Source organism: Leuciscus leuciscus (assembly GCF_965113295.1).
Source record: "Leuciscus leuciscus genome assembly, chromosome: 3".
Taxonomy (NCBI): domain Eukaryota; kingdom Metazoa; phylum Chordata; class Actinopteri; order Cypriniformes; family Leuciscidae; genus Leuciscus; species Leuciscus leuciscus.
In genome coordinates, this window is record NC_138727.1 from 58,487,501 (window position 1) to 58,513,461 (window position 25,961).

At 40.0% G+C, this 25,961-nt stretch overlaps 2 protein-coding genes across 2 annotated transcripts; both read left to right on the top strand.

The window, feature by feature from the left end:
- The first annotated feature begins 242 nt into the window (after positions 1–242).
- On the top strand, positions 243–22,724 carry LOC309493788 (uncharacterized protein). Its single transcript, XM_082163033.1, has 8 exons — positions 243–410; positions 805–1,158; positions 1,257–1,505; positions 16,430–16,508; positions 16,624–16,669; positions 22,052–22,138; positions 22,217–22,275; positions 22,489–22,724. Exons 1-8 carry the CDS (start codon positions 356–358, stop codon positions 22,508–22,510), a joined length of 951 nt encoding a protein of 316 aa, XP_082019159.1. The 5' UTR covers positions 243–355; the 3' UTR covers positions 22,511–22,724.
- Positions 22,725–23,853: 1,129 nt separating this feature from the next.
- LOC309493865 (uncharacterized protein) lies at positions 23,854–25,713 on the top strand. The gene is made up of 5 exons (XM_082163140.1): positions 23,854–23,876; positions 24,207–24,300; positions 24,798–24,885; positions 25,123–25,290; positions 25,385–25,713. The coding sequence occupies exons 3-5, from the start codon at positions 24,814–24,816 to the stop codon at positions 25,652–25,654; spliced, it is 510 nt and encodes a 169-aa protein (XP_082019266.1). The 5' UTR covers positions 23,854–23,876; positions 24,207–24,300; positions 24,798–24,813; the 3' UTR covers positions 25,655–25,713.
- The last annotated feature ends 248 nt before the right edge of the window (positions 25,714–25,961 follow it).

The window sequence follows — 25,961 nt, forward strand, 5'->3', positions numbered from 1 at the left end:
CGATGCTGATTGGTTGAAAATCTAGCTCAACCGTTTTACATGTCTCAATACGCAGTCAATATAGCGCGCCAATAAATTACAATTTCTCATTAACTGCAGGATAATGCGTGGAGAACTTTTTGCTTGGATACCTTTTATTAACGTTGAACATATTGAGCAAAAGAAAAATTAGTGCCCCGTTTGTCGGAACGAAACCCTATTTCTAGGCCTCTTTTAGGCTACCGACAGCGGCCTATCTTTAATAACGAGCTGATGAACTGAATTAGGTGTGCTTGATTAAGGAGACATCTAAAATGCTGGGGATCGTCCAGGATTAGGAACAACTGTGTGATTCTGTGTTTTTGTTGTTGTAGTGATGTCACTGATAATGGCTCCTCCCCTTCCTCTGGTGTTTCTGCTCATGATTCACGGTGAGTCGCTCCTGATGGAGAATATTTTATTGTTCTTTAGTCACTCGTCATCAAAGTGTTTCTTTTTTAAAATCATGAGTCCGGCAGCACCCTGTTAAAACCCCTTTCACAAACAAAAATTTGTGAAAAAAAAATTCTGGCAAATAAAGTAAAAAATAAAGGCAGTCAGAGATAAAATTAAAAAGAACTTTAGATAAATGTTTAAATCATTCTGATTGGAATTAATATACAATATAAATATGTGCATCAATAATGATTATATTAATGTTTTTGCAATGTCAGCATTTCATGTGTTCTACAAAAAAAAAAAAAAGCAGAATGTAATTAAAATGAGGGGTCAATAATTATGAAACAATCGTTTTTATATAAACTATCCCTTTAATGTGTGTTTCAGGGGTCTGTAGCCAGTGGGATGATTGGGGTGTGAGTTACAGTCCTTCACACATCTGTGCACTAAAGGACTCAACAGTGATAATGAGCTGCACTTATACATACCCTACTGGACATCAGATCATGAAAGTGTTCTGGACCAAAACACTGGTAAAAGATAATGTTGAGCCTCCAGATCTGTCTAAGGACCCTGGATACAGTCAGAGGCTTCAGTATCTGGGAGATAAACAGAATTACTGCACCATCAGACTGAGTCATGTGACACTGAAGGATTCACACATGTACTATTTCAGATTAATCACTAATAAACCTAATGGAAAATATATTGGTAATCCAGGAGTGACTCTTACTGTCACAGGTGACTTTGATGAGGTTTATCTCTTCTTCTGTGCATTATGTTGAATAATAATCAGTGTATGACAGCAGCACTAGATATAATGTGTGTGTTGTGTTCAGATCTTCAGGTGGAGTCTCCTGAGAGAGTGACAGAGGGAGATTCAGTCACTCTGAGATGTAAAAGCAGCTGCGCTCTGACTGACAGAGCAACATTCATCTGGTACAGAAACTCACAGCCATTAACTGAGAGAAGAGACAGAAACAATGAACTCCTGCTGCAGTCAGTCAGAAGAGAGGATTCAGGCAGATATAGCTGTGCTGTAGACGGACACACTCACATCTCTCCTGAGGTTCAGCTCAATGTCATGTGTGAGTATCTATTTTATTTAGTATATAATAAAAGTATACAGTTCAGTTAATGCATTATGTTTAGATAACAAACCTTTGTTAACAACCTATTTTTCATCACCACTTCACTAGGGTGAATAATTTATATTAAGTGCAAGAATTTATATTAAAATCTACATTATTTGCCATTTATAATACGAGTAATCTTCACAAACATCAGAGGCATTTCACAATAATCAGGAGCTTAAGCCACAAAAGTAGCAACTCACCAAATGCAGATTACAAGAGGACAATCTGTTGTTATCTTCTTGTCATGGCTCGAAGGAAAAGTCAAGGATTCAATAGCAAGTGAATACTGGTGTTTATTAACACAATAGTAAAGGAAGTGCAGGTTGAGATGTCAGGCAAACAGTAGAATGACAGGCTCGGCAACGCAGGACTCAGTGGGCAGGCGGATTAATGTGAGAACGAAATACGGGCTTAATTTTGGATACATGAAAGACGGGATGAATCCTCCTGTACGCTGGAGGGAGGTTGAGGCGGACTGCCACCGGACTAATGATCTTGGTGACAGTAAACGGGCCAATGAATTTGGGAGCAAGTTTATTAGAAACGGAGCGGAGAGGAATGTTCCTGGTTGAAAGCCACACTTTTTGACCAACGACGTATACGGGAGGCTTAGACCGGTGGCGATCGGCTTTAGCCTTGGTGCGCGCCCCCACCTGGAGTAGAGTCTCACGGGCTGTAGTCCATGTGCGGTGACACCTCTGGACGAAGGCATGAGCGGAGGGGACCGCGACTTCGGATTCCAGACTGGGGAAAATTGGTGGCTGAAAACAGACGGAACAGCAGACGAAAGACATGAGGCATAACATTGATTACTCCAACTGGACACGGAGTTCTGACCCCACTCTATCCTGGGTCCGTGTTTCACCAACCATGGATGACCGAGGACAATGGGAGCGTGAGGTGACTGAGTGAGGTAGAGTGAGATCCTCTCAGTGTGGTTACCCGAAGTGATAAGTGTGATGGGTCCAGTGGTGTGAGTGATGCCCGGAAGTTCCTGTCCATTTAGTGCGTGGATGGTGATACCGTGCTCCAGAGGTGTGATGGGGATGTGAAGTTTCTGAGCCAAGGAAAAGTCCATCAGATTCCCTTCCGCTCCCGAATCCACCAGCGCCTGGCCGTTGAAGGCGTGGCCTGCCCACTGGAGTCTCACCGGGAGGAGAGTGGCGGTCGAGGGTCTGGCCAAGGATATCCCGCCCGACAGTAGCCTCCGTCCTACCGCCGGGCTTGGCCTTTTAAAGGACAGGTGGAGATGAAGTGGCCGGCCTCTCCACAGTAGAGACACAGACCTCTCGAACGGCGATGTTCTCTCTCCTCCCGGGAGAGCCGAGCTCGACCTACCTGCATGGGTTCAGGATCGTCCGAGGGGCTGACCGTGTTCACTCCCCTGAGACTGGGGAACTCAACAAAATCCCCCACTGGAGTCTGGAACGATCGATTCGTTCTCTGTTGTAATCGTGCATCGACTCGTAGTGCCAGTTCAATCAGTCCATCAAGAGTCTTGGGTAAATCCAACGTGTAGATCTCTTCTTGAACACGATCAGCCAACCCATGCAGGAACAAGTCCCACTGCGCCTCCTCGTTCCATTTGCACTCGGCGGCCAACGTTCGGAACTGGATGGAATAGTCGGAAACCGAGCTGTTGTTCTGTCGAAGATCGGCAAGTTGGCGAGCCGCCTCGCGTCCGGCAACCGCGCGATCGAAAACGCGGCTCATCTCTTGCTCGAGTGCTTGGAACGAGGAGCAGCATGGGTGTTGATTCTTCCACACCGCTGTTCCCCACAGAGCCGCGCGTCCAGATAACAGCGTCATCACCAGTGCCACTTTACTCTCCTCAGAAGAAAATGTCACAGGCTGAAGAGAGAAGTAAATCGAACATTTGGTTAGAAAAGTTCGGCACATATTCGGTTCTCCAGAATATCTCTCGGGGGTGGGGATGCGCGGCTCCGGTCGGTTGATGTTGAAATTTTCCGGGGGAACCAGAGCCTGTATCGCCCGACCCGAGGAACCGATCTGTTCATCCTGACGGTCCATACGGGCGTGATTATCGGCATACATCTGCTCAAATGTAACTGCACTCGCTGAATCCATGATCTGGTCAGATGATTCTGTCATGGCTCGAAGGAAAAGTCAAGGATTCAATAGCAAGTGAATACTGGTGTTTATTAACACAATAGTAAAGGAAGTGCAGGTTGAGATGTCAGGCAAACAGTAGAATGACAGGCTCGGCAACGCAGGACTCAGTGGGCAGGCAGCAACGGAACAACTGCAGACAATCCTCAGAACAGGCAGACGAAACTCAGAACGGGAACACAGGAACTCGTGTCCGATCCACAGAACAGGCAGACGAATCTCAGAACAGGAATTCAGGAACTGGAGCGAGGGAGAGAGAACTGTGAGCAGCGCCTGAGAACCTCGACAACCATCTGACAAAGACAAGACGAGGTGACAAACAATATATAGGACATCCTCATTCAAAACAGCTGGCGCTGATCAGCTCATCAGCGATAACGAGCCGTGCTGATGAGCCACGCCCATTCATACAACACTCACACACATAGCAAGGGCGAGTCAATGAATCCATGAACCGTGACACTTCTGAGCTATTCTGAGACGGGTATGAAGTCCGTGGTCTCATGCTTTTGAACTGAAGATTAAAAATGAAATTTCAAATATTTCACCTGTAGATCCCCCAGTGAACCCCCCCCCAAGCAAAATTATGTTCAAAAGACGTCTTTTCAACGTCTTTGTCACAAAAGCGTACGTTGAAAAGACGTCCACTGAGAAGCCAGAATTAAAGGGATACTCCACCGTTTTTTCATATTAAACTATGTTATTCCCTTAACCCTCTGGGGACCAAAAACGCGCCTGCGCGTTTTGCTCGTTTTTTTTTTTAGCAATGAAAAATAAACACAAAATGCTCTGTTAATTTTGATCTTTCATTTTCGTGTAATACATCAATCGATCCTGTTCAGTTTCTATTTTTTTTCTGTATACTCACAATACAAATAAAGTGTTTTGCTTTTTGACAAATAAAGAAAAACTAACATGATGCTATTTCTGCCTTCTCTCTGTCAGTAAACTCCCATTTGAAACGCGTTCGAAAATTATCTATAACTCCGCGAAAATTCAGTCAAACAGGCAAACAGACCCACGGGCATAAAGCTTGAGATCGCAGCTTTTAAATGAAGTAATTTATATAAAAAACAAATATTATCAGCTTCTGTAATCTGTATAAAAAGAGAGCGACTCCAGTCGAGCTCATTAGGAGCCATTCAAAAGTAATTTGACCACGCCCCGGAGAGCGCGTGCTATTCAAACGCAAATTCTGAGAACCATTTCAGTCTGTGAAACGCCCCCACATCAGCTGTAAACAAAGAGGCATAATATAGCCTACCTTATGGAGAAAATTTTCCGTGCTGATATGAGGAGCAGATCCCGCTGAGGAGTGAGGTAGGCTAAGTTATCCTTTCTCAAGTGTTAATGTGGAATAACGTTATGGAATAACGTTGTAGGCTTATGTAAACAAAAAGATGAATCGCGTTTCTATAATATGAATAGCGTTTCTGTGAGATGAATGAAGGGTACATATTTGTAAAGACTGTTTAGCCTAAATATGAATCGCGCGTCTGTGTGTGAAAGAATAAACTGCTTTTACAGTTACAGTTACTGCGTTACAGTCAGGCGAAGTATGAAAGACAACATTTTGTTGACTAGATTTGGGTACAGTTTTTACTGTAGAATATACTGTCACATCAAATAAGCTTTTCTGCTCATATATATAAAATACTATTTTGTCAAAAATAAAGTCATAGACTAAGATGTTCCAATGTTGGTGTGACCGGTCTCTGTTGGAACTCTGCGTTGTGTGTGTTGATATAGAAGGAGACCGGACAACAGAAATTCCACAGGCCGGATTTTATTCTGTATGAATAAAAATAAAAGATCACTGCAAGCTTGAGTCTGTGGCCTTCTTTCACAGTTTAAGCCTCTCCTCAGTCGCATTTACCGCGAACTGAACGACATTTTACTCATTTCACATATTTGAGTTTCTCAAATAAACAACTCAATATTGTTTTACATTTCATAAAAAAATAAAGCATTTTACATAAATTAAAAACAATATAAACAGAAACATGAAAGTGAACATACCTGTATGAATAAAAATAAAAGATCACTGCAAGCTTGAGTCTGTGGCCTTCTTTCACAGTTTAAGCCTGTCAGTGAAAGGCATTATTTTAGCCAACAGAGCTTGCACACTCATGCTTAATTCTCTCCAACAATACATGCTATAACTCATAACATCATTTATACAAACTTCATATATGTTTGAATAAGATTAAAGTGTGTTTTAGAACAAATTACATGTTATATTACGATAAACAAAACTCATATAAAACTTTTCAGACAGAGCGTCAGCACAACCCACCTCTCCTCAGTCGCATTTACCGCGAACTGAAGGAGAGCAACCGGAACCGGAACATGAAAGATCATTCATCTTAAAGGAGCCACGCACCCTATTTAACAAAACTGAAAAATGACCATGTAACCATAGAAATATGACATCTCAATTAATAGAAATCAATATTAGAAGAATAAATGAAACTCCAGAATGCAAAATGAAAGATATAACAAATGATAATAACAAAGGGAGATTTTGAGTGAAATTAATTAATAAATATAACACCCGTTACATTCACCTCCCCTAATTTCACCAAAATTCTACATGCACATAAAGAGGATTTCCTAAAGAATCACAATGCAAAAGGTCCACAGTTACAACAATGAAAGCTATCTGTCTTGACAGATACAGAGATATTTGAGGGTGATCAGGCCTCAAAACCACTTAGTAAAGTATGTTGCCAAATACACCATACCACACTTAACCTTTGCAACAAATCCTCATTCACATTATTCTCACATCACATGGCAACAAAAAAAAAATGTATCCCAAAAAGAAATAGAAAATAAACTTCCTACCCAATCACGGATATTAGAATAGGCTTAAAAGGGACTGTGACTTTTTCTGGAACCTGTTTGACAAACTTGGCATTTTAAATGGCTTTTGAGCCATGGTCTCAATCAGACGGTTGACTTTTTTTACTACTCTACCAGCCCGTGTTGTAATAGTGCCTTGCGCTTGTTCAGGACCTGGCATTGACACATCATCACGTACAGGTAAGTCGGAGTCAACGATACCTGAATTAGTAAAGTCAAATGTTGCCAATACATTGTCACAATCAGAAGTTCCTGTGCTCAATGTTTTTTCAGGGAGCATCTGGTTTTGGCTGTCTTGACCAGAATTAACACAGTAAGTATCATCTCTTTCCTCTGTATCCTGTTCCATTTGTACATCAAAAGTTTCTGAATTCTTTGAAACATCCTCATTCAATACTATTGAATGTGTTTCGTTTTCAGGATCTTCATCCTCCAAGGAATCAGTGGAATTTGTTGATTGGCTCTCACACTCAGAATCGTTCGAGCAATCGGCAACCGTTGATCCACATGTTTCATCCTCAGGACATGTCACAGGTAAGAAACTGATGTCTAAGAGCATGTTTCGATGTATCACTTTAATGTGTCCTTTGTCATCCTTCACTTTGTATATGTGTGTCTGGGGATCATTATCCACAATGGTGTACACAGTAGGTTCCCATCTATCTGCCAACTTCCTTTTTCCTCTTTCTCCTTTATTGGCAATAAGCACTCTATCTCCATTGTTCAAATGTACTCCCTTGATCTTGCGGTTATACATCTTGGTCTGTTTCCTCTGTTCTTGTACAGCATGTTTTTGAGCAATTTCAGCTGCTTCGTGAAGATGAGACATTAAAGTGGTGACATAGCTGCTATAATCAACAATCACTGGATCCTTCGATACTTGTTTGAACATTATGTCCACAGGTAATCGTGGGACACGGCCAAACATGAGTTGGAAAGGTGCGTAACCCGTCGTCTCATGTATTGTTGAGTTGTAAGCGAAGGTTAGAGTCTGAATTTGTTGTGGCCACTTATCCTTCGATCTCAGAGGCAAGGAGCGAAGCATACTTCCTAATGTTCGGTTGAACCGCTCTGTGATGCCATTTCCCATAGGATGATAGGCCGTTGTACGAGATTTGGAGACCCCAGAAAGTGCAAGCAGTTCAGCAATGAGCTCACTCTCAAAATTTGTTCCTTGATCTGTATGGATCCGCTCAGGAAACCCATACACACAGAACACATGGTCCCATATCTTTCGAGCAACTTGCTTAGCCGTCTGATTGATGCAAGGAAAGGCGTGTGCAAGTTTAGTGAAGTGATCCGTCAGGACCAGCACATCCACTGAACGCTGTTTGTTATCTTCTGCACTCCAAAAGTCAAGACAAACCAACTCCATAGGTGCAGAAGTCTGAATACTTTCCAGTGGAGCTCGAGCAGCTGGCTCAGGTGTTTTTGCCAGAATGCACCGCCTGCAACACTTCACATATTCTCTGATCTCGCGCTCCATCTTGGGCCAGAAGAAGCGCTGTCTTGCCAAGTGAACTGTTCTAGCCTGTCCTTGGTGACCGGCAAGATCGTGAAGACCGTGTAGAGCTTTTTCTACCATGCTCTGAGGCAGAACATACTGATGTCTCCTCTGTCTGCTTATAGGTTCCTTAGTCACCCTGTACAGAATCCCATCACACACTTTTAAGTGATCCCATTGCTTAACAAGGGCCAAAGCTCTATAGTCGAGTTTTTCCCTCTCTCTTCTTGAAGGGCGTCTTTTACGAAGCACGAAAGGGAGAACCTTGGAAATGGTAAGGTCGAGCTCTTGACTTCTTTCCAACTCCTCATGAGAGAACATAGGTAGAGGCTGTTCACCATGGCTAGTGTCTGCAATCTGCTGAACTAACTGCACCAGCTGAACGGCTCGTGTCACCGTCGCCATTTCCCAGTCATCTTGGACATGGCAAAGTGTCTTGACGGCAACTGGATCACATGACTGCACATGACAGCTCGGCTGACATCCAACCTGATCACTTATCTTGTGGCAATCAACCTTCAGACGAAACACATCCTGTATTCCTTCTACTCCTACAGCATCAGCTTCGGTAAGTAATCGGTTGTAACTCTCATTCATGAGCCTATGACTAATTGATCTTGCAAATGGATCTCTGCTTAAGGCATCAGCCACAATGTTCTTGACTCCTGCGATATGTTTTATGTCGAAAGAATAAGGGGCTAATTTTGAAACCCACCTTTGTTCACAGGCATCGAGTTTCGGCTTAGTCATAATGTGCGTAAGTGGATTGTTGTCAGTCCAAACTGTGAAGGTGTGCCCCTTGAGCCAGTGACTGAACTTTTCGCACACACTCCACTTCAAAGCCAAAAACTCGAGCCTGTGTGCAGGGTACTTCTTCTGTGACACGGTCAGGGTCTTGCTGGCGAAGGCAATTGGCCGAGCAATTTCTTCCCCTGCTGGAACTTGGGATAGCACAGCACCTAAGCCATCCAGAGACGCGTCAATTGAAAGAATCAAAGGCCTGGAGAAATCAGGATGTGCAAGTACAGCACAGTTCAGCAACCTCTCCTTGAGTGTATTGAAAGCAATATCGCATTCCTCTGTCCAATCACTTGGATTCAGCTTTCTAAACGTGCCCACAGGCTTCCTAACTTTCACTTTACTTCGTCTCTTCTGACCCGCAGTTAGAGCAAAGAGAGGCTTGGCGATCGAAGAACAATTAGGAATAAAGTGTTGATAGTAGAAAATCATTCCTAAAAATGACTTGATTCTTCGTGCTGATGGAGTACAACCATCTTCCTCCATAAGTTGCATTTTGGACATTTTGGATATAACATCCACCTTCGTGAAGTCCACAGAGACACCATGACCAGAAATAGTATGGCCCAAGAACTTCACTGAATCACGCAAGAAATGACACTTTTTGGGACTCAGTTTCAAATGATGTAACCTAAGCCGTTGAAAAACCATTTCAAGCCTGCTCAAGGCCTCATGCTCCGTGGGTGCAAACACAAGTAAATCGTCCAAATAGCACAGTAAGCTGGTAAAGTTCATATCTCCAAAAATGCTAAGCATCATCCGCATGAATGAAGCTGGACTGTTGCACAAGCCTTGTGGCATGCGGTTATACTCATGTAGTCCCATAGGAGTAATGAAAGCGGTGTATTTTTTGTCTTGTTCATGCATGGGCAAATTATAGAATCCAGAGGTTAAGTCCAAAGTGCTGAAGAAACTGTTACCTCCTAAAGCAGCAAGGCAGTCTGACTGATGAGGGAGTGGGTGAGCATCTTTGAGTGTTCTCGCATTAAGCCACCTGAAGTCTGTACAAATGCGGAGGCTTCCATCCTTTTTCCACACCAGTACTAATGGCGATGCATATTCGCTTACAGATTTTCTAATTATCTCTTGCTCCTCCATTTCGGTTAACACCTCACGCAACTTCTGGTAGTGAGCAGGAGGGATCCTCCGATATGGCAACCGGAATGGCCTCTCATCTGTAAGTCGGATGCGGTGTTCAAATTCCTTAGCCTCACCACAGTCTAAGGGATGTTTAGAGAACACATCATTGTAATCCACTAACAACTGCAAAAGTTTCTCTTTGGATGCTTCAGTTACTTTGCAGTGACTGATGTCAATTTCGCTTAACCCAACATCTTGCAATCTCAAATCTGAAGCACAACTTGGGGTAGCTTCCACCTCTGAACTACCTTCCTTAATCTTTCCAGTGCCCTGGAAAACTGTGAAATCTTCTACAGCCAGACAAGGTGAAACATCTGCCAATTTCCGATTCTTTCTTAACGTGACAGGTTGGTCAGACAAATTGGTTATCTTCATAGGTACCCACCTATCACCCCACATAGATGTTATCACACGAGCTACCATGATGTTTCTGGGCATAGTCTTGGAGGCAGTTGGTTCAACGAGAATGGTGCTCCCTAGGGACAATGGAGTGTTGCTGGGCAGTCTTCCCCACACTAAATGCTCTTGGTTAGCAGCAAGAGTGACAGCATGATGGAGCTTTACTGTTCCGATTTTGCTAGGGATCTCATCATGTCGCCAGCGTGTGAGATTTGACATAACATCCAAAAAGTGTTCACCGTCCGGTGATAACTGTGTAGCACGTTGCGATATGAAGTCCCAATACTCATCTGTGTTCTTCATTCGGTTCACAACATGTTTAATCAAGTTAGAGCCAAGAATTAAATCATCATGTTGTCCTGGAACAACGAGAACTGGAACTCGACAGCTGATGCCATACACTTTCATACTAACTTCGTACAAACATTTCGGCTGTGCGGTCCTACCCCCAACACCGACAAGAACGATATTCCCGGGTAGTGATTTCTTGTCCAAGACAGCATTTTCAGCCAACAACTTTTGTTCAGCTGTCTCACTGAGGGTACAAGACATGGAGCCAGTGTCAAGCATTCCTCTCATGTGGAACTGGCCATTTAAAATCACAGAAGTATAGAAAAGCTCATCAAAAGTCTTTATTGTCTGCATATTTTGTGCGTATATCACGCAAGTACCATCAGATGCAGTATGGCATGCATTCACATACTGCAGCTCCAGATCACTTATGAGGGTTTGATCATCACCCACACATCCCCTCTCCAAATGTGGGTCTAATGGTTTAAAGGTCCAGCTCCTCGTGGCGAGTAGTTTGCCTCTAGACTGTCATGACTACTCCACTTTGGGCACTCCCTTTTCCTGTGTCCATGTTCGAAACAAAACAAGCATAAACCGTCTCTTCTACAATGTGCAACTGTAGAGTGGTCCATGCCTCTGCACACTTTGCAAAACTTCCTGCTCACATTCCCATGCCTAAATGAATCTACAGGTACAGAGGGGGTTTGCATGCTTTGTTTCAGCACACGATCGAGCAAACTGATAAGAGACTGAGTGCAGCTGTCACCTGTCTGACCTGATGGTGTAACTGGCAACTCACTTCGACCTGTTGACACTTTCAGCTCGTTTCCAGATGTTCCATCATCCAAATTCGACATTTGGGCATTGGCAGCTACAGTCTTTGCAAAGGCAGAACGATTAGACTGCGCCTTCATTTGTGCTCTTTTCTCAGCTTGATATTCATCAAGACGTTCTTGTATTTCAGCCGCCGTCCACCTATCAGCAGACTTGAACCTCAAGATAGCAGACAGAGACTGGTCAGGGCAATGTTTAACAAACATTTGTGTCACCTCACGAGTAGGATCTTCAATACTTCTGCCCTGCCTTCTCAAACCCTCATCAGCAACATCAACAGCTTTATTAAGTCGAATCCAATATTCCATTGCATTCTCTCCTGCTACAGGTAAAGTGCCATAAAAGTCAGCAAGCGGCATAGATGAATATGTCAATTCACTGAAGTGTTGTTTGAGTATGTCTGTGACAATTCTTGGGTTTGTTTTAGGCTTCAGCGATGGGTTGCTGCGTAGTGCTATCTTGATTACATCTTTGGCTCTTCCCATTAAGTTCGACATGATCTCATCCGCTTGTTCGGCTAAAGGAACACCTTTCTTTCTCAAATAAACATCCATGAGTTCTTCCCATTCGTGTACTGATAATTTGTCAGATCCATCCCCTCTGAAACAGGGAGGTGCCTTAACATCAGGCTTCATCACTAACTTCATGCCAGTCAAATTAAGAGAAGGTGACTCCATGAGAACCTGGCTCGTCCCTATGCTCTGCTTTTGAACTTCAGGACACTCATTTTTTTCACTGCTCTTTTTCAGTTGATCAGATATTGACTGCCCTATTTGTTGAGCAAGCTGTGTGATTAAACTACTCAAGTCAGCGTTACTGTGGTCTCGGCTGTCTGAAGCAGCACCTTCACACTTTTCTGATTCAGTAGTATGTACTCTACCAGGATTACGGGTAGAACAGAAATCAGGAGAGCCAATATTAACTGTCCTTCTGAGTGGTGTCTGTTCAAGATCACCAAATATACGCCCCCTAGCAAAACCCAATTCAAACCCATCATTAGGGGAGTAACTTGTCTTCTCACTATTTTGTGACATCTTGAGTTTTACAGATCAACAAAAATAAATTGAAACAGATAATGACCACAGAAAAAAACTGTTCACATGTGTACACACCTAAGAGTAATACACAATCAAATAATCAAAAAAAAAATTGCTCTTGTTCAAATTCAACCTTTTCTTTGTCTCTCTTTTTTTCTGTAAATATGAAGTTTCAACCTTTTTTTTTTTTTAATTATATACAGTCTAATGTCCAACCTGTCTTTCCATTGGCACAGATACAGGCAGAATTTGGACGTTCCAGAATGCAGCAAACCCCGGCGACCAAGCTGACGTTGATCAAAGAGGATCCACGATGACTTGCATCAAATAAAAGTCACGGCACCAATGTGACCGGTCTCTGTTGGAACTCTGCGTTGTGTGTGTTGATATAGAAGGAGACCGGACAACAGAAATTCCACAGGCCGGATTTTATTCTGTATGAATAAAAATAAAAGATCACTGCAAGCTTGAGTCTGTGGCCTTCTTTCACAGTTTAAGCCTCTCCTCAGTCGCATTTACCGCGAACTGAACGACATTTTACTCATTTCACATATTTGAGTTTCTCAAATAAACAACTCAATATTGTTTTACATTTCATAAAAAAATAAAGCATTTTACATAAATTAAAAACAATATAAACAGAAACATGAAAGTGAACATACCTGTATGAATAAAAATAAAAGATCACTGCAAGCTTGAGTCTGTGGCCTTCTTTCACAGTTTAAGCCTGTCAGTGAAAGGCATTATTTTAGCCAACAGAGCTTGCACACTCATGCTTAATTCTCTCCAACAATACATGCTATAACTCATAACATCATTTATACAAACTTCATATATGTTTGAATAAGATTAAAGTGTGTTTTAGAACAAATTACATGTTATATTACGATAAACAAAACTCATATAAAACTTTTCAGACAGAGCGTCAGCACAACCCACCTCTCCTCAGTCGCATTTACCGCGAACTGAAGGAGAGCAACCGGAACCGGAACATGAAAGATCATTCATCTTAAAGGAGCCACGCACCCTATTTAACAAAACTGAAAAATGACCATGTAACCATAGAAATATGACATCTCAATTAATAGAAATCAATATTAGAAGAATAAATGAAACTCCAGAATGCAAAATGAAAGATATAACAAATGATAATAACAAAGGGAGATTTTGAGTGAAATTAATTAATAAATATAACACCCGTTACATTGGCTATATTCAAACTAATGAATACATATGATAAAATGTAGGCCTATAATCTTTTTTTTTTTTTTTTTACAAAGAAAGAGTACTTTTTTTGCAGAAATATTGCTGAAATTGTAATTATTGTTGTAATTGTAACCTTTTTAATAAAATAGCAAAACATATTTACAAGATAGATGTAAGCAAAATCTTAAATGGTCAATATAAGTCTTCTTCTAAATATATAGGCTATTTTGTCCTTGCATTGTGGCTCAGTCAGTGTCACACCTGAATGAATGGCTAATTATGCAGAGTCATTATGCAGAGTGGGTGGGACTGGGTAATCTAAGGTGTAAACTACTCCTCCCCCTCGCATATTGGCTTTCCAAGCAAAACCTGTTTTACACCATTTAAATCAATGTATTTTTTTTTTTGTGAACGATAAAGCAAGACTATTTTCACATAATTTTGAAGCTAGAACTCCAAGAGAAAACATCCATTAGTCAAAAGTCTTGTGGGCACATATTTTGTATGAGTTTTGTGGTCTTATTTCAGCAACTTTCATTTTTATTTTTTTAAATAACCACGCATAAACATTATTCTCTTAAAAATACAAACATCTACATACATGTTGCTCGCATATTATGGTAGGCCTGTTTGTGCTATATAGAGTGAATTTACACCTTTGCCATTAACATGTTTATAAATAACTGAAAAAAGCACAAATGTCAGAGCATGTCAGAACATCTCAAGGGCCCCAAAAACAGCTTGGTCCCCAGAGGGTTAACTAAGACGAGTTGATACATACCTCTCTCATCTCAGTGCGTGCACTTAATCGCTCTGGCGCGCGGTGACACTTTGATAGCACTTAGCTTAGCCCAGTATATTCAATGGTATCTAACAGCAATTAATTTAGAAGTGACCAAACACTTCCACGTTTTCCCTATTTAAAAACAGTTACACGAGTAGTTATACGACCAAGTAGGGTGACACAAAATAAAACGTGGCGCTTTTCTAAGCGGGTTAAAAAGGATAACTATAATGTATGGCGGAATAGCACTTTTGGGAGTACTTCGACTTGGCGCAGTAAAAAGTCACGCCTGATCCTCTTCCACTCACTTCTGTCAATAGTGGGAAGAGGATCAGGCGTGACTTTTTACTGTGCACGCACTGAGATGAGAGAGGTATGTATCAACTCGTCTTAGTTAAGGGAATAACATAGTTTAATATGAAAAAAACGGTGGAGTATCCCTTTAAAGGTTTTATGACGTTTTTTTTTTTTTCGTGTTCTGCACGTCTGATATAGACGTTCATGGAACCTCTGTACAAGGTTAAAAACGTAGCATCTGTAATTCACTCATCTGTGGATCGTGAGAGAAACCAGATCTGAAGTAAAGACTTTCTGACTCAGACAGTGTTTCCCACTGAGCCACTCGTGCTGCTCTCAATCACAGACATAAAATACAGAAACTTTGACTATTTCAGTCAGATACAGAAGGTGGATATAAAGTTTAGAGCAAGTGTACCATGTAGTCACACACAGACATCAAGATTTTGCATAGAAATCAAAACAACGGTGACAATCAAAACAAAAAAGCTTCATGCTGCAATGCATGATGGGTGGGTTTATAGTACAAAACTCATCCCTGATTCCAACGCTTTTTTATTTTTTTTTGATTGTCACTGTTGGGATTCATATGCAAAATCTTGCTATAAATGCCAAATATAAACCCAAAATTAAAAACACAACATAGGATGCTCATTTTGTCATCATCAACAAGGAGCTGATAACACCTGATTGTGTGTTACAAACACACAGCTACAGCAGCCGAAAAACAGCTAACACAAGAAGTACAGGGACCAACTAAAGCAAACACTGCCCACTACAATGGTGACTTCAAATAGATGCTAAGTTGTCTAAAGCAGTGCGTAGTTTCTTTTATTTTCATGATTTTTGGACAAACACACACTGTCTGGGAGATACTTTGCAACTACAGATGGAAATTACATTGAATTAAACGTGAGTTTTAATTTAATGCATGCTGAGAGTGTTTATTTGGTCCAGAAACAGTATAAATAGTCTAAATGAGACCTTTGAAAATGACCACAATGACCACATTTGAACTAGTTTTTAACCTTGTACGGAGGATCCATGAGCGTCTATATATCGGACGTGCAGAACACGTCAAAAAAAAGACGTCATAAAAACGTTCATTCTGGCTCATCAGTGGACGTCTTTTCAACGTACGCTTTTGTGACAAAGACGTTGAAAAGACGTCTTTTGAACATAATTTTGCTTGGCTGTGATCTCCATCAGTCCATCTGGTGTAATAGTGGAGGGAGATTCAGTGACTCTGAACTGCATCAGTAACTCAAACCCTCCGGGTCTGTACTTTAGCTGGTTTAAAGGAGGAACGATTGTAGGATCTGAAAGAATCTACAGCATCTCTAATATCAGCTCTGATGACAGTGGAGAATACAAGTGCAAGTCCACCAATGAACATGGAGAGAAATAATTCGATGCTGTGACTTTAAACATCATGTGTGAGTTAATAATGGTTCAGTAAATGTGACATTAAATCCTCTAAACATTGTCTGTGATGTGAAATTTATTGTGTTTTCTACTTTAGACCCACCACAGAATTTATCAGTGTCATTCTTAGTTTTTAGATTTAATTATGATATTCTCCCTCTTTCAGATCATCGTGGTACTGGTTGGTCCGTCTGGGTAGTGATCACAGTGGCATTCATCATCATCATCATCGTATTGTATACAATGTAAATAAAAATATATCAACAAAGAGTAATATAATTTGCTTTTAAACTAATGCAAAAGTACATTTGAATTTTACACAAAACAATGAAATGGCTTGTTTCCGTTTCTTTTTAACAGTCAGAAGAAAAGGATAAACTGTAGATCTGCAATACACGAGTATGAGGTAAGATGGCCAAAGAACCACAGATTGATACTAATAAATCAATTACAGCTTCTTTGTACATGTACAGCAAAATCCCCAGTGTTAAATTAACACTGCTCAGTGTTTATATGAGTCCACACTCACTCAAACTGCTGAACGGCGGCGGAGTCCATTGATGTCAATGTGTGTATTTTCACTGACTGCGGAACGGCTGCGTTCCGACTCCGATACGCAGAGCTTCTATCTTTGCCGGATGCCGGAGAGCTCCGCAGCAATTCAGCACGTATATCGCGCGATCATGCGTGAATTTGCGAGATCTCGTGGGTCCTCGTGACTTCAGCTGTCAGTCATGGCCGCAGCCGTTCCGCAACAAATCCGGACCTGATTTCAAACCGTGTTTTTGAGACTGTCTGGTATTGAAGGACGACGGAGCAGGGAACCGACACGCAGCTGGTGTAAATCCGGGGTAAGAGTGTTATAAGTAACACTGAAGCAGTGTTAAAGTTAATGAGGTAATTAAGTGAATAATTGAGTGATGGTTGAGCTGTAGCGTAAATGCCTCTGGGTTAATGCGAATTAGCTCAAGAATATAGGGAATTTTGGCAATATTAATATTTATAACGCATGGTCATAATTCATAAATCGCATATGCATTTACTTTATCAATTATAGGAAATGCCTCGTTCTGTACTGTCTGATCATTACAGTTAAGAAGAAGCATTCCTGTTTACAAAACTCCAAGACAGTTTGTCTTCTGGCCACGAAGACAAAACCTCTTTGGGTTTATAAATTAAAACTACTCAAAGTAGTTTTATAATATAGAGCCTGTAGCTTTATAGATCTTTTGTTTCATTGACTTTATAAAAAGTGGGTTTTCAAACACAGAGACAGTTAAAAGTATAAATGGGTTTATTAATAAAATGGCACACGCTAGAGATTATATAAACTACAAACATAAACGTACGTAAAAATGCAAACAAACGAATAAACATTTAACCGAACAAAAACATGAAATGAAAGAAAGAAAGAAAGATATAGAGGGAAGATAGAGGGTAACTTAAATCACAGACCTAAGACCTAGACACCTGGAACAGCTTTTATAGGAATCAATATACTTGCGAGTTGTGGTACTCTTTCAGTGTGATGCTGAAAAGGGGACGCGCGCGTGCGCGTGTCCGGCTGGTTTGCGTCTAGCTTTGTCTTCTGGGTCGTTTCGCAAAACGATGTAAAGGCTCACTTGAATTTAACGTTACCGAGAAAGTTCAGATTCGTCTCCCGGGATGGGAGAGGCTGGAAATCTTAGTTGCAAAGACCGGCTGTTACGACTCGAACATGGGTTCGTTCGATGGAGAAGGCCAGGGCCTCCTTCAGATGTTCCTTGGAGAAGCGCTGCGCCGGGGAAGAGGGTCCAAAGAAGTTGGATGAGTTGAGAGCGGAAGGATGAGAGAGGGAAGAGAAGAGAGAATCTTCCTTTTAACAGACATCTGTTTACGCCCTGTTTTGGGGACAGAGCGAATCAAAACTTCTGATTTGTAGCGGGAAGAAGTCTTCTTTGTGTGAAGAAAAACACGCCCCCTTTTACCATATGTCTTATGAGGGAAAGGATTCATACTTAGAAATATGATATTTCCTGGAATCAAATGCATATTATTGTACCTTGCAGTCAAGATTCGTCTCCGTGAGATGGAGAGGATTACAGAGATATCAATTATGACAGGTAAAGATTGGGGAAACATAACGTTACACTTATATGCATAATTACACACAAATAAAGTTTGATTAAACACACAATAAAGTTGTCAGTGTTTCCGTTATGGCAAGTGACGACACTTTGAGAAACATAGGAATACATATCAACATTCAGTGGCTTGTTATGTGGAAGAATATCTGTTTCCAAAGTTCCAGAGTGTGTGTGTGTGTGTGTGTGTGTGTGTGTGTGTGTGTGTGTGTGTTCTGGAATGCCTTTGAGGCTTGGGTCGTAAAGTTTTATGGTCTGAGTTAGGGTTACAACACTATGGAGTGAATATTCTTTCAATGAATCTTCAGAATTAAAGATTTTACTCTAGCAAAACACACCTCTATTATAAGGCAAAGCTAATCACACACATACATATCGGAAGGTATACATTCAAGAGCCATATTTCTACATGACGTTGCACTTTAGTGGCTTTCGTGTGTGTGTGTGTGTACGTGTGTGTGTGTTCTGGAATGTCACGAGTCTGTGAGGTTGTAAAAGTCACAGGGAGTCCAGAGCTGAAATGGGGGTTTTAGAGGGGATTCTAAGAAAACAGGGTTTCCTTATGTGACTCAAATGTCCCTCGGGGGAGCCACAAAGATGCAATTTTGACCGTTCAAGCAGACTTGGGGATCAGGATTTACTAATTTGAACAGCATGTGACCGCATGTCATAGTCATTGTCGTTACAAGCATTATTGAAGACACCTGATGTTAACAAGCAGAATCACTGAAGGAGAAAACCATAATGTACGTCACCATTATGGTGATCAGTGTTTGCTGATCAGTAGTTGGGCTCTTGACCCTTACATTTTTAACTTTAGATTGTGTTTGCCTACTGTAACTGAGTGATAACAGTCAGATGAACAAATAGAAAAGGTGATCTGATGGTGTTGGTTGTGTTTAAACATAATCATTAGTTGGCCTAATCACTGAACTCATTGAGAGCATAATTTCTGAGTTGAGTTTACCTTATGGATTATAGCAGCACTGTCCTTGTAGAGAAATGGTTCTCAACCTCTCCTGCAGGGACCCCCTGACAGGCCATGTTTCTGTTTTAACCCTGAAATGGCACACCTGATTCAATTAATTAAAGGCTTAATGAGTAGTTGACTAATTGATTAATTGACTAATTCCTACTCTTCCTACTCTAATAACTACTCATTAATTGAATCAGGTGTGCCATTTCAGGGTTAAAACAGAAACATGGCCTGTCAGGAGGTCCCTGCAGGAGAGGTTGAGAACCACTGTTGTAATGTAGAGCATACCATTTTTAGCCTTGTCAATGAAATCAAAATGATCAAATCAATTACCAAAAATGTAATGTAGGCACACACAGACATCAATAATTAGCGTATGAATCTCAGCAATGGTGACAAACAGATCACCTCTGAACATAAGGTAATTATTTATTCATGCAGCAATGCATGATGGGAGCCAAGGATTTTATAAGGTTTTTATAAGAACAACTTTTAGGAAATTATTTGGATTACATTGTAAAAGTTAAAAATATTATGCTGTACAAAGACAGTGCTGCTATAATTAATAAAGTAAACCTAACTCAGAGATTGGGCTCTATATGAGTTCAGTGATTCAGGTCAAATGACTGTGAAATAATGATTATATTAATACACAACCAACACCATCAGATCACCTTTTGTATTTGTTCATCTGGCTGTTATAACTCATGTACAGCAGCCAAACAAAATCTAAAGTGAATGATTTAAGGGTCAAGAGCCCAACTAAAACAAACACTGATCACCATAATGGTTACGTTTACCAAAATACGTTTTTCTCCTTCAGTGATTCTGCTTGTTAACATCAGGTGTCTTCAATAATGCTCAATCATCACTCAATTATTCACTTATCTCATTAACTTTACTTATAACACTCTTTAAATGTGGATTATATAAACTCTGAGCAGTGTTAATTTAAAGATACACAGTGTAATTTTGTTAAATTGATTCTTAGCAAAAAACACTTTGTTCTTTCAAAATGATATGTGCTCATTAATGTGTAATTACTTCCACCAACTAATCAAGTATTCTCGTAAGCGTAGAATCTGCCATTTAGAATACATATGAGCGAGTCGCTCGAATGACGGCAGCCGTGTTGCGCATCCATCTTGAAAATACATTAGCCAAAGAGGGACATACCTGGAAATTCAAGCTTTGGCTTTCGCATTTTGACACTCAGTGGCACCGTGACGAATGCGAGGGGAGATTACTCGCGACTGTCGGCAGATTTGAAATAATACGGCCACCATAGGAGTTAAAACGCCCTCGGAATGGTAGGGGCTTAAGTAAAAAGGGGGAAAGTAATATTCAGTTGGTAGTAGGGATGTCAACGATTAATCGACGATCGATTAATTGTCGATAATACATTTAATCGATACAACTTATCGATCACCGATTAAGCAGGTCTTCATGCGCGTGCGCGCTGCTCAACCGCGAAACATGTAAAGCGAGCGCGCTGGAGTTATGTTTGGGACCATTTTACACCTTCATCATGACTATAAGTTTGCGTGTGCATTTTGTTTTGTGCAAATGTAAGTTGTAATACTGTTTATTTTCTGTAGGCCTATCTATATCTGATTTATCTCATATTGGATGCATTTGGTTAAGAATTAACTCTGTAGTAAAGCGTCAGCTTCAGCGCGCGCAGCTCAAACGGCAGTGCACGACAAATAATGACTATTGGGACTGTAATATCACATAACATTATAAAGAGAACAATATTGTAATAAAACGTTGTAAATTATTTGGGTTTAGTTGCCGTGTCGCGTTGCTCCAGGAAGAGCGCGTCCACAACATGAGTAGTTCTGAATGAATGGCACGTAACTTAGTTCAAGTTCACTTGAGCATGAATTTGCGTCATTTTGTGCAGATATAATTTGTAATATTACGTTTATTTTGAATATATCTGATTCATCTCATATAGGACGCGTTTCTTTTAGATAAATAACGTGCTAGCAAAGTGCTCCAGTTTAACGGTAGCAGATTCATTCAGCGCGTGCAGTTGTTCCAGGAAGAGCGCGTCCACAACAGTCACACATTCTAACCGCATATGAGGCGGCGTTGCTGACACGTTGTATTAGTAGTTATATTTGATTATTAAATAATTAATTTAATTATCAATCACATCGAAACATTTTACAATCCTGCTAGCCCTTTATTTATATTTAAAACCATTCTAATTGATTTGGTGAGGAACATAGCGTTTTGAGCAGCATTTGCAGACCCTGTCATGCTGTCATAGCCACTGCAGTAGACGCATATCGCAGTATTAAGGCTAACGATTAATCGATTAATTGATCGTTAATTTAAACGACGATCGATCATGGGAATTTGTGAAAATTGACATCCCTAGTTGGTAGTCATAAACAATTTCACCGCTAGAGGGGAGAAAATCTTACACAGTGTAGCTTTAACACTGTGGATTTGGCTGTGTGTGTGTGTATATATATATATATATATATATATATATATATATATATATATATATATATATATATATAAAACACAGGATTGTACATTGTTTTATGAGTAAAGACTCTGGAGTGATTACACATTTGATTGTCATGTAACAATTTAAATCTTTTACATAATTATTATTTATTTATTTTCTAAATGTAATATGGTGATAGTCCTTTTCTCTGTTTCCCTGAAGAACAATCCCAGAACTGATCCCAGTGAAGGCACATATACAGGTCTTGACCTCAAGTCCAGATCATCTGACCTGTACAACACACTCCCAGTAAGAGAAATGTAAAAAATTACATGTGCAAAAGAGTCAACAGTCAAATAATCAATAATCAATGTGTTTTTCCCATAGACTGTCCATCCCAGACCTGCTGTTCACCAGTCGGGCTCTTCTGAATATGAGAACCTTCCGTAAGTGTGAGATCCTCAGTATCATCAATAAAGAAAGACAATGTCCTCAGTAGTCAATCAACTAGTCATTAGATACTAAACAGTCTTTTCTTTCTGTTACAAGATGGATTATATGAGTCGATTCAATGACAGAAATATATTTTTTTTTTCTCAGATTGTTTGTACCATTTGTAGTGTTGATTTATGTAAATGTGTGTCTTATTTCTGTTGTAGCCACAGAACGACGCCACAGTAAGATGAAGCACAAGCTAAACTTTACTCAACTTTTGTCTCATCGCTGGACAGGCCCACATCACAACTACAGATGAAAAATGAAACGCATCTTCCGAGTTTCCATTCTGCAGAAAGGAATGGATTATATTCATGTGACATGAATTGATTAACAAGTTTAGAGTTGTTTCTGTAATATTTTATAAATTGTATCTGTGTATTAAAGGGTCCATGTGACAGATTTTTCTCTTTTTTCCTTTTCAAATAAAACATTAAATGATAAAAAGGTATGAATATTCAGAATATTCATATATCAATATTCTGTTTCAAATCTGTGTTTTAAAGTGCATATCAAAGCTGGCCAAGTCACGTGATTTCAGCAAACGAGGCTCCGTTACGTCATACAATGTCAAATTAAATTCTGATAATTTGACGCGAAAACAGTGGTTCTCAATATTTTGGGGTTTTGCCCCCTTTAATCCTTTAAAAAAAAATCTTGTGCCCCCACCTCAGACAACCATATAAAAATTATGAAGATTGAAAGATTTGCAACTGAAAAACCTGCAACGAGAAACACCTGCAATAGTTTCAATGTCACCGTGTCTACATGTGACGCGAGCAGCAAAACGCAACTAAAAACTGGATGCGGCGGGACACGACAAATCCCAGACAAGAAGCTGATGCTTCTAGTTTTGACATTGATCTTTCCGACCCCTCCTCATCCCCTCTCCTGACGGAAAATCCTGTGGGTTTAGTCAGTAATGTGTAAGATGTTGACATGTCTAAGATACAAATAAGGTATAAACCAAAACTTAATTATACAAATACAACATAATACTGCATTGAACGTCCCCAGCTTCAACCATTTCTTGTTTGGATATCGGAGTAAACAAGCTATTAGGCAGTTACTGCTTCTCAAAACTATACCTGAGACAAAAGTGAATGATTTCTGTATTATAATCAATAACTAAAATACCATCTCACGGTAAGGTTTTTTTTTTTTTTTTTTGCATTCTAACAGTTTTCTGCTCTATATTAAAGGGGACATATTATGCAAAATTCACTTTTATAAGATTGATAAACTTTATAAACTTTATTAATCCCCAGGGGGAAATTTACGTCACAGCAGCACAACAATAAAATGACTAAGGCCCAATCCCAATTCTACCCCTTACCCCTTCACTTACCCCTTCCCCTCTGTTTTGCGTGTGCACGTGAAGGGGTAGGGCTGTCTCAATTCTCTTTTGGTTGGAGGAGTAGGGGGAAGGGGAAGGGCCAGATAGCCCTTGAAACGAAGATTTTTCGGGACCACACTTCAAACGAAGGGGTATGAGAATACACCGGCTACAGACGCAAAATGGCTGCCCTAGAAAAAAAGGAGACCCATAAATGTAAGAATTTTTGCCTTTCTAAGTATTTTAACGACAAATAATAATTTGCTTTGTTACATTCAATCTTGTGTTCATATTTATGGTCAGTTTCTTCAAAGAAACGTTTGTAAAAAAAAAATCGCTGAAGTTTGCTAACGATAGTCTCGCGATATATTTTCGATATAAACAATATATACTATATATACCTGTATACTATACTATACTATACTATATAGAAGCAAGCACAGTAACGTTTAACATATTAACGTTAAACGAAAAGTGCTTACAGTGTCGTGCTTTTTGCAACATCATGATCAGATTAACCAGTCTTGTATGGTCTTTATCAAACAGGGACACCTGAGGAAACCCGGAGGATAATTCGGTTTCGCGCTGACAATGAGCAACGTTTCCTCAAGTCCAAATACAAGGCAAAACAACTTTGGGAGTGAGTAATCTGTTAAACGTTATACTGTGCTTGCTTCTGTTTAGATATGTGTTAACCCTAACCCTGCACTTTGCACCACACACCATTTATAGGCCTACATTTGTTTATTTAACACACACATATACTTCTTATTGCATTTCCTTGCGTTTGTACATAACACACCTGTATACTATACTATACTATACTATATACCGTATACCGTCTATTGTCAATGTTTGTGTATTGTAAACAGTAATGAATTAGATATAATAAAAATACACAATACACAAACATTGACAATAAACGGTATACGGTATATAGTATGTATACAGGTGTGTTATGTACAAACGCAAGGAAATGCAATAAGAAGTATATGTGTGTAGGCCAAATGTACAAATGTAGGCCTATAAATAGTGTGTGGTGCAAAGTGCAGGGTTAGGGTTAACACATATCTACTGTGTATTGTGTATTTTTATTATATCTAATTCATTACTGTTTATATTGGTTAAATGTTACAGGACCCTAGTAAAAGAAATGGGGTTGGAAGGAAAGCTGAACGGCCAACAAGCATCCAAGAAGTGGGAGAATCTAAAGAGAAAATATAAGGTAATCATTGTGGTATTATGAAAATCTTTAACAATCTCAATACTAGTAATTTATTTTCACAACATGTTTTATATTTAACCTTGTTAAATGAACACACACGTTTTAGCAGGAGAAGCTGTCATTTCTTACAATATGTATTTGTCACTTTCATTTAATTACTAATGTAAAACATGTTAAATGAAAGGAATAATTATGAGGATTATATAATTATGATTAATCGGCTTGTCTTTCCTCCAGGACCTAAAAACACCTAAAACTGGTTCAGGAACAGATGCTGGAGAGGCAACAGCTGCTACATGGCAGTACTACGAGGATATGCACGAGGTGCTGGGTGCCAGGCCTTCAGTGGACCCTCCTGTGGTTGTTGCATCATTCACTGATGAGGATCCAGTAACAATCCTCATGGTAAGGTTTTAATTGTTGAAATAAACTGATATATTACACAAGATATATTACCCATTACTATTGTAATTACTTCTGTGTTGTCTTGTTCTCCTAGGAGATTGTTGAGCCCAGTACTACATCCAACACCATAGGAGCCTCCTCACCTTTGCCAAAAACAGGAGCCACAGCCTCTCCCAATGCAGCATCCCCCATGGCCACACCAAGCCCCTTAACTCCTTCACCCAGGAAAAGAAAGCGGCAAACTAATCCAATTTTGGAATTTTTAATTGAGGAGTCCCGTGAGGAGCAGAAACGCCACAAGGAGAGTGAGGCCAAGACTGAGAGGTTCTTGTGTCTCTTTGAAAAATTGATAGACAAAATGTAGTTGTCTTTCATGTGCTGTTCAATTTTGCACAAATTGTTTTATATGCTGTTCTATTTTGAACAAATTGTTTTTGTTTTATATGCTGTTCTGTATTTATCTGTATTATCTATATAAAATAAACATTGTTGTTTCTTAAATGTGTTTCTGGGCATCAATAACAGTACCAACAGAGTAAAATACCTGTAAACAGATACACAATTCACTATGCATTATGTTTGAAAACATTTTATTATTTATTATTGCAAATAACATACACAGATAAAAAAGTAAGAACATAAAGAACTAATATATACACAGATGAAAAAGT